At 36.7% G+C, this 10000-nt stretch overlaps 1 protein-coding gene across 1 annotated transcript; it reads left to right on the top strand.

Annotated features, from left to right (window-relative positions):
• Nucleotides 1–135: 135 nt before the first annotated feature.
• On the top strand, nt 136–1143 carry LOC137627279 (tropomyosin isoforms a/b/d/f-like). Its single transcript, XM_068358360.1, has one exon. The coding sequence runs from the start codon at nt 136–138 to the stop codon at nt 1141–1143; it is 1008 nt and encodes a 335-aa protein (XP_068214461.1).
• The last annotated feature ends 8857 nt before the right edge of the window (nt 1144–10000 follow it).

Here is a 10000-nt window from a genome sequence, read left to right as displayed (position 1 = left end):
CAATATTTGTTTTTCTAATTTTAATGCTATATTCCTTAGCCATGGAAGGCATTGAGTAAATCTATACTGTACAGAATGGTTAGATTTATGACTGACAGGATTATTTTGCTAGGATCTTTGACTACTTTTGGCACCATGGCATGGTGCTGGGGAGGAGAGGATTCAGATCGAGAAGCAGAAAAATTCTTGGATTTGATGGATCGGGAGGAAATGGAGAGACTGCAACCAGCAGTCTACGGTGGGGCGAATCACGTTGCCGGAGAAACTAGGGCACGCACACAATTGGAGGAAGTATCTCAAAAGGATCTAAGTGGGGAATTAGACGGAGCAGAAGAGGGAATTCAGTTGTTTGATGATTTCCTCGCTAAAATACATCAAGAAACTGAAACGGGAATTGACTTAAAAAACATCTGTGAAGAGGTCGATGCCGCAGAGGCAGAAGAAACTGAGTTATCTAATGACAACATAGCTATATCAGCTTTAAATGAAGATTTAGATAGAGCCAATAAGAAAATTGAGTCTCTTATGGTAAGTCTAGAAAAACCTGAAGCTCAAAACGAAAAACTTCGTGAGGAGCTTTTGGTCAAGACTTCTGTAGAGGCAGGAGAAATTGCGTTATCTAATAACATCGCTAACTTAGCTTTAATAGGTGATTTAGAAAGAGCCAATAAGAATATTGAGTCTCTTATGGTAAGTCTAGAAAAAGCTGAAGTTCAAAACGATAAAATTTGTGATGAGCTTTTAGCCAAGGCATCTGTAGAAAAGGAATTAGAAAATGCCCATGAGGAAATTCGGATGCTCGAGAAGAGGCTGGAAAGAGTAACAGGAGATCTGAAGACAGCCAACGAGAAACTCTTGGAAAAGAGCGACTTGGAGGAATACGTCGAAAGTGCTGATAATGAGATCCGAACACTCTGGGCTGAACTGGACAGTGTTAAGGCTGAAAACATGAGAGTGAAGTCTGAAAACGTTTTGCAAAAGGCTACTTTAGAAAGTGAACTTAATGCTGCAGTCGAGGAGGTCTACAGAATAGGAACTAAATTGGATACTGTCCTGAATGAGAACAGCAAATTGAAGACTGAACTATTAATTAAGAAAGACTTGGTGTGCGATCTAGAAATGGCTGAGGAAGGAACTGGATAAACTGTGGAAAGAAGTTGCTGTTGTTAAAGCAGAGAATAGACGACTGAAGAGAGACCTCTTGGAGGAGAGAGCCGCAAGCAATGCGTTGATGAAGGCCGACGAGAAGAATAAAACACTGGAAGAAGAAATTAGGAATCTAACTTCCGTGGCAGACGAATTTGCAATTTATAAGGAGAAGTATCAAGATATGATGGAAAGAAACATGAAACTAGAGATGGAATTAAACCATAAGAATTACGCTATTACCCAACTTGTAGACGGTCTCTCTCAAACACACCCTGAGTTGAAGGAATTATATCATATGGAAATTTCTGGTGAGCAGACTGGGGATTTAATATGGGATAGCCAGTTGAATAGGTTCACCCTTCAAGAGACGAGAAAGCAGGGCTGGAAAAAAAAACTAAAGAGGAATTATATTCCAACGCAAAATATGAAAAAAAAACTGGGGATTATAATATCGCCACCAAAAAAAAAATGGTGATTGTAATATCGCCACCAAGAAAAAAAAATGGGGAGTATAGCATCCCCACCAAAAGAAAAAAAAATGGTGATTATAATATCGCCACCAAAATAAAAAAAAAAATGGGGAGTATAGTATCCCCACAAAAATAAATGGTGATAATAATATCGCCACCAAAAAAAAAAAAAAATGGGGAGCATAGTTTCCCCACCAAAAAAAAATGGTGATTATAATATCGCCACCGAAAAAAAAAAAAATATTTATAGGAAAAAGGGAATAAAATTTGTTTAATTTTATTCGGAAAGGAATTTTTTTTTCTGTTTAGTTTTGTTTGGAAAGGAATAATCTTTTTATTAAGTTTTGTGCTTCACCCATTCTGGACAGGTTCAGGACATGTGTTTCACTGGAAAGGACACCTGAAACTATTTGGCTTGAAGGACGCTTGGATGGACTGCCCCCAGCTTAAAGGATGCAAGGCTTAACTATCCAGTTTGAACGATGCTTGGAATAACCTGGAGGACAACAGGATCTGCAGAGGGAAGGAACCTGGCTGATTCTAGTATGCTGTGTACCTTGGAAGACGAGTACAAGGCGTTTGTCAAGTGTACAAATGGTCGGATATCTAGATCTATTCTTTTGGATACCAACCTTCGGGTGGTTCTGGGGGAATAATCTAGAAGACTGGCTATGCAGAGAGATGAAGCTGGGATTCTTCTAGTATGCAGACAAGTTCTTGGAGGTTGAACCAAGACATCTTTGGCTGGGAAGAGAAGCTGCATCTTTTGGAGGTAGGTATTCATGGTTAGGTGGGCAGCATCAGTCCAAATTTTTAGGAACTCGCAGCTGTGGAGCATCAAATAGCAGGAGCAGAAGATAGTAACAGCTAGCAAAAGTTAGCAGCAGTAGCAGAACCAGCAGCAATGGAAAAGCAATAGTTAGCAGTAGCTAGCAGCAGTCGCAGCTGAAGCTAGCAGCAGTCGCAGCTGAAGTTAGCAGCAGCATGCAGCAGACATTAGCAGAAGCAGCTAGGAGCAACAGCAAGCAGCATGTGCTAGCAGCAGCAGCTTGCAGCAGCAACAGTTGCAGTAGCGAGCGGCTGCAGCAGGAGCAAGCAGCAGCAGGAGCAAGCAGCAGCTGCAGCAGGAGCAAGCAGCAGCTGCAGCAGGCTGCAGCAGCTAGCAGAAGCAGCAGCTGCTACCAAAGGTAGCAGCAGCTGCAGCTAGCAAAAGCAAAAGCAGCAGCAGCTACCAAAGGTAGCAGCAGCTGCAGCTAGCAAAAGCAGCAGCAGCAGCAATCTGCAGAAGCAGCAGCAGCAGCCACAAGCAAGAGCAGCAGTAGCAGCAGCACGAGCAGCAGTACCAGCAGCACTAGCAACAGCAGCTTGCAGTAGCAAATAGCAGCAGCTAGTAGCCGAAAGCAACAGCATACAGCAGCTAGCAATAGTAGAAACTGCAGCTAGCAGCAGCAGTAATTAGCAGCTACAATTAATAGTAGCTAACAGCATCAGTTATGAGCGAGCAGAATCTGCCAACAACTGAGGGTCGTGAGAAACAGCAGGAACAGAAGCAGCTAAAAAAAAAAAAAAAAAAAAAAAAAAAAAAAAAAAAAAAAAAAGCAGCAGACAGAGGAGGAAGAGAAGCAGGAGGAGAACCAGCAAAAAAAAAAGCAGACAGAGGAGGAAGAGAAGCAGGAGGAGAACCAGCAAAAAATAAAAAAATAAATAAATAAAAAGAGCAGCAGACAGAGGAGGAAGAGAAGCAGGAGGAGAACCAGCAAAAAAAAGGAAACCTAAAAAAAAGATATAAAATCGCCCCCCCCCCCCACAAAAAAAAAGGAGCAGCAGCAAGAGGAAGAAGAGGAGGAAGAGGAGGAGGAGGAGAAGCAGCAGAAAAAAAAATACAAAAACAAAAAACAATAAAAAAAAAGGAGCAGCAGCAAGTGAAGGAAGAGAAAGATGAGAAGGAGAAGCAGCAAAAAAGAAAAAAAGAAAAGCCTAAAAAAAAATATAAAAAAAAAGGAGCAGCAGCAGCAAGAGGAGGAAGAGAAGGAGGACAAGCAGCAAAAAAAAAAACTAAAAAAACCTAAAAAAAAATACAAAAAAAAAGAAAAGAAAGGAGCAGCAGTAAGAGGAGGAAGAGGAGGAGGAGAAGCAGCAAAAAAAAAACTAAAAAACCTAAAAACAAAAATACAAAAAAAAAGAAAAAAAAAGGAGCAGCAGTAAGAAGAGGAAGAGAAGGAGGAGGAGAAGCAGCAAAAAAAAAAACCTAAAATAAAATATAACCCCCCCCCCAAAAAAAAGGAGCAGCAGCAGCAAGAGGAGGAAGAGAAGCAGGAAGAGAAGCAGCAAAAAAAAAAATACAAAACAAAAAAAGGAGCAGCAGCAAGAGGAGGAAGAGAAGGAGGAGGAGAAGCAGCGAAAAAAAATTTAGAAAATACAAAAAAAAAAAAAAAAAAAAAAAGAGCAGCAGCAGCAAGAGGAGGAAGAGAAGGAGGAGGAGAAGCAGCGAAAAAAAAATTAGAAAATACAAAAAAAAAAAAAAAAAAAAAAGAGCAGCAGCAGCAAGAGGAGGAAGAGAAGGAGGAGGAGAAGCCCACTTTTTGTTTTTTCAAGTTCTGTGATAGCTCGATAGTATATATGTTGAACAAGATAGGGCCCAGAACACTACCCTGTGGTACACCTTTCATAAGAATTCTCTCATTGGATCGATTTCCAGAAACTTCTACAATAGTCTTCCTATTCATTAAGTAACTTCGCAAAAATTATCCAAGAGCTGTTGACATTAACAATCAACCAACCAACCATTTTTTTTTTTTCATATACAGCACAAGAGTTAACGTCAAACGAAAACAAACACTTAAACTATACATAGAAATAATATAAATTAATAATCAAAATTAATATGAATTAAAAAAACATGAACCATTGCAATAAATTTAAAACTATATAGATATTGTTATAAGTTTTTTTTTCTAGATACAAGTTGAATTTGACAGTATTGTTACGATATGTGTGTGTGATTACACGTGTGCAGAGGCGTATATATATAAAATGATGAATGGTTGATGGAGACAGCGTTGAAGGAATGTGTTGAAGATAAATGAGGAATACTGTGGAAGATCTAGTGTTGACATCATGTTGTAAATTATATGTGTTGGAGGTTGGTGATCAACTATTGGAAGTACATTGCTGCAAGGCGAAGGTGCAAATTGTACTAGAATGTTGGAGGGTTATTATTGGAGGGATATTATTGGAGGAATAATATTGGGTCAAAATATGTTGATGATTGAGTGTTGTAGAAAATCTTATAGCCAATCACAGCTAGCCACGTATCAGTTTCCTGGTTCGTCCCAAGAGAAATTTATGTTGCCAAATCTACGATGAATTTATTTTTTCTTTTTCTCAGAAAGAGGGATAGGGTTGTTACACCCATGACTTCTCTCGTAATGTCTGCGATCAACTACAGTTGACTAACTGCTTGATACTTAATTCTCTTCTCAGGTCAATATATATCTTTAACTATTAAGCATTTATTGTTCAAACATTTAAGACGATTGGCAGGAAAAACATAGGTTAGGCCTAGTTCTGTTTCAAAATATTTCATTTGACTCACTTTTTGTCTAATCCCTAATCGTCTGAGGGATTGGGAGGCCTGATTAGATGTCAATCAGTGTTGCCAAACTGCGGAATTGTTGGGGTAATGAAGGAAAAAATAGGTCTACAGAGGGAGCTGCATCATTTCAATTTCCGATTTCTATTTTACTCTGTCTGGAACGGAAAACATTTCCGCATAGTTATCAAGGTTGAAAAATGTTTCTGGCATATAAAACTTTTATATTTAAAAAATGAAGTCTAAGTTTTATATCTGTTGATCTGTATTGTATTTTGAACTTAAAACTAACAAAGTATAGAAATTGTGAGTATATTTGGTTTAATTTGGTGCATGTTTTGATGGTTTTCAGTACTACAGCATCTATAGGCCGATTTCCTTACCAGGCGGAGTTCTTAGGCAGATCCAGTGGTAACACTAGTAGCAAAAACTAATCTGTCTATCATACTGCAACGATTAACAGACATTCTTTAATTAAATAAAATGATAATAAAATAAAGAGAAGAGGACAGGATGGAGGTTCAGGGTTCAGGGGGATAACCAGTTATGGGGGATTGGTATGTTGAGGTTTCTCTCTCTCTCTCACCTTCCCCACTTTCGATGCCTCCCTCTCACAACCCCCATATCAGCGGATAAAAGAAGGGGGAATCTCCTTCCTATATCTGCTGATAAATGGCCAAACCCCAGACATGACTTGATTATTATTATTATCATTACTTGCTAAGCTACAAACCTAGTTGGAAAAGCAGGATGCTATAAGCCCAGGGGCCCCAACAGGGAAAATAGCTTAGTGAGGAAAGGAAACAAGAAAAATTTAATATTTTAAGAAAGCAATAAGATCTAAATAAATATTTCAATATAAACAATAAAAACTTTAACAAAACAAAAGGAAGAGAATGTAGATATAATAGCGTGCCCGAGTGTACCCTAAAGCAAAAGAACTCTAATCCAAGACAGTGGAAAACCATGGGGCAGAGGCTATGGCACTACCCATGTCTAGAGAACAATGGTTAAATTTTGGAGTGTCCTTCTCCTAGAACAGCTGTTTACCGTAGCTAAAGTCTCTCTTCTACCCTTACCAAGAGGAAAGTGGCCACTGAACAATCACAGTGAAGTAGTTAACCCCTTTTGGCAATCTCAGTGTTGTTAGGTGTATGAGGACAGAGGAGAATCTGCGAATAATATGCCAGACTATTCGGTGTGTGTGTACGCAAAAGGAAAATGAACCGTAACCCGAGAGAAGGATCCAATGTAGTACTGTCTGGCCAGTCAAAGGACCCCATAACTCTCTAGCGGAAGTATCTCAACGGGTGGCTGGTGTCCTGGCCAACCTACTACCAGCTGCTCATGAATTGCAGGGGCAAGGGACAGTGACATTGCCCTATCAAGTTGGACCATACCCTAGACTCGAGTGACTATATGATCAGCACCCAAGCCCCCTCCCCATCCAAGCTAGGACCAATGAGGACCAGGCAATGGCTACTGATAACTCAGCATATAGACCTCTAGGCTCCCCCAAACCCCCCATCCTTAGTTCACAAGGATGGTGAGGTTGCAGCGACCAGAGAAGCTAACGAGTTTTAGCTGGACTCGAACCCCAGTCTGGCGTTCCCCATTCAGGGACGTTGCTACTACAACCCTATGTTTAAAGAATATGACCTGCAGTGGTCTAGAAACGGCTGCATTAGTGGTTATTCTTGTTGTTACTGTTCTATGTATGTATGTATTAATTCTGCATGTAGACATTGTTTTAAAGGTCGTGTAGTAGCTGCACCCTCTTTTTATCCATCTTTTTACCCCTGCCAGTATATTGAAGATGCCTAAACTGCACTATTAAACTATCGATGATAACAACCCAAATACTGTGTACTCGTAACAAATAATAAACCAAAATACATTTCAGACATCGTGCTTCTTACACTACACTCTTAGGGAATCTGGTCTCTACGTTGCACTAAATACACATTTCTCACACAAATAATATTATTAATCCTTACCGAAGACTTGAAAACACTTTTCATTACTACCAATCTTATACAGAAAATTTAAGATTTTATATCGAGTAGTGAAACTGTCAAATGCTTTACAGCGCTAGGTTAAAGAGTACTTTAGCTATGAACTTAACCAGAACTCTGTAAAAATAATTTAGTTTCTAATGGCGCACAGAAATAGCTAAGAAGTACACACACACACACTATAGAAATAGCAAACACTAACTGAGAGCCTAAATACAGCTTATTTCTCGACTGTGACCCCAACCTCTGATCTTAACGATTAATTGGCGGAGATTTTCATACGCTCAGATATGGACCAAATTTGAAGTCTGTGACAACGATGTCCAAACTAATGGCTGATTACGTGAATTGGACATTTTGATTGACCTTGACCATGACCTTTGACCTTGACTCCAGAATTTAATAAATTCAAGCTTCTTCATTACTCTAAGATTAAAATTATGGCCGTGAAGCTGTTCACAAACACACACACACACACGGGGTAAACCATAACCTTCCAACTTCGTTGGCGGAGATAATTATATTGTACAAAATATCCACAAATACGTAAACCCCCATATCAAGAAATGATTAATGATTTGCAAAGGTACTTAAATGATAAAAAACCAAAAATGTCACGCTAAGATGTCATGAGAGTTTCGAACCAACGGTTGACAGATCGTAGATCGACGGCCTTTTCACCGACGAAAATTCTATTACTATTCGGATACTAAATTTATAAATTGCATCCAGATGAATTATATTTTGCAGATGAATCGTAAAATAATAGGGAAATGAAGAAAATATGGTAAAAAATAAGCGCAAAGGAAAAAAATGAGTGGTAGGGAAATTTTCGGTGAAGAGACCATTCAGGTAACGGCCATTTAGGTAACGATTAGAATTTTGAATTCATAAACTGAATCCAGATGAATCATATTATGAAGATGAATCGTAAGATATATAGAAAATGAAGAAAATATGGTACAAGTTGGTACAAGTATTCGTAGAGGAAGAAAATGAAATATGAGGAAAATTAGGATATTGTCGGTGAAGTGACTATTTTGGTAACGGCCTTTTCACTGTCAATAACTCTATAAACGATTCAAATTTCGAATTCATAATCTGAATCCAGATGAATCATATTATTCAGATGAATAGTAAAATGTATAGAACATGAAAATATTGTTCTAGTTGGTACAAATAAGCGTGAAGGAAGAAAATGAGATATGGGGAAAATTGGGAGATAGCCGGTGATGAGACCATTTATGTTACGGACGCCTTTGTCGCCGATGATAATTCCATTAACTTCATGTTTTTAATTTATAAGTTAAATTCAGATGAATCAGATTCTATGGCTGAATCATGAATTATATTGAAAATTAAAATGATTTAGTCCAAGTCACTGTGGAGAAATAAAAAGCGACGTGGGGAAATTATCTGCGAAGAGAACATTTTTAAGTTTGACTCGATCACCCAGAGAGAGAGAGAGAGAGAGAGAGAGAGAGAGAGAGAGAGAGAGAGAGAGAGAGAGAGAGAGAGAGAGAGAGAGGTTGGAAAAATGCCCTATTTTCTGTAATGCGCAAATTAATACACACACACACACACACACACACACATATATATATATATATATATATATATATATATAATATATATATAATATATATATTATATATAAATATATATATATATATATAATATATATATATATATATATATATATATATATATATATATATATATATATATATATATATATATTATATATACATATATATGTATATATATATATACATATATATGTATATATATATATATGTATATATATATATATATATATATATATATATATATATGTATGTATATATATACATACATATATATATATATATATACATATTTATATATATATATATATATATATATATGTATATATATATATATATATACATATATATAATATATAGATAATATATATATATATATATATATATATATATATATATATATATATATATATATAATATATATAACATATATACATATAATATATATATAATTTTTATAAATATATATAACATATATGTATATATATATATATATATATATATATATATATATATATATATATATATATATATATATATATATCTTAAACCAGATGGCACAGTCACTCACTGTCCAAAGGAAAAGGCAACCCTTTTGGCTAATGTTTATGACAGTAAACAGAGTAATGAAAAACTTGAACTTCCTCATTCATGTTTTCCTGAGGCTAAACTAACTAGTTTAGCTTTTCGAGTTTTCGATCTCGTGAAATTAAAGCTCTGTTGATAAACCTTGATGCTTATGGAGGTGTAGCCCCAAATGGTATTTTTCCATTGTTTTTTTTTTTTTTTTTTTTTTTTTTTTTATAAAGAAAGCAGATTTCTTAGCTTCAAAGTTATCTGTTATTTTGCGCAAGTTAGTAAGAAGAGGAGCTTTTAGCACTTGTTGGAGGATTGGTACTGTTACTCCTCTATGTAAATGTGTTTATGGCAGCTCACGTACCACTGATTACAGCCCAATTTCCAAAACTCCCATATTATCTGAATTTTTTTAACGTCTTCTGGCAAAATGTCTTAATAGGTTTGATGAAGGTAATCATCTATTCCCTAGTTTACAATTTGGTTTTCGTAAAGACCTTGGAGCATGTGATGCCCTTCTTATAATCTCTAATGCTGTACAGAAATCCCTTGATTGTGGTCAGGAAGTTCGTATGATTGGCCTTGATTTTAGTGCTGCCTTTGACCGTGTTA

Source organism: Palaemon carinicauda, chromosome 35 (assembly GCF_036898095.1).
Source record: "Palaemon carinicauda isolate YSFRI2023 chromosome 35, ASM3689809v2, whole genome shotgun sequence".
Taxonomy (NCBI): Eukaryota; Metazoa; Arthropoda; class Malacostraca; order Decapoda; family Palaemonidae; genus Palaemon; species Palaemon carinicauda.
The sequence above is the reverse complement of the archived record's forward strand: the minus strand, read 5'-3'. Positions and strand labels throughout refer to the sequence as shown.

Bases quoted from the DNA above. Each gene is read 5' to 3' on its own strand.
- LOC137627279 (XM_068358360.1), top strand. From the start codon at position 136: ATGGCATGGTGCTGGGGAGGAGAGGATTCAGATCGAGAAGCAGAAAAA.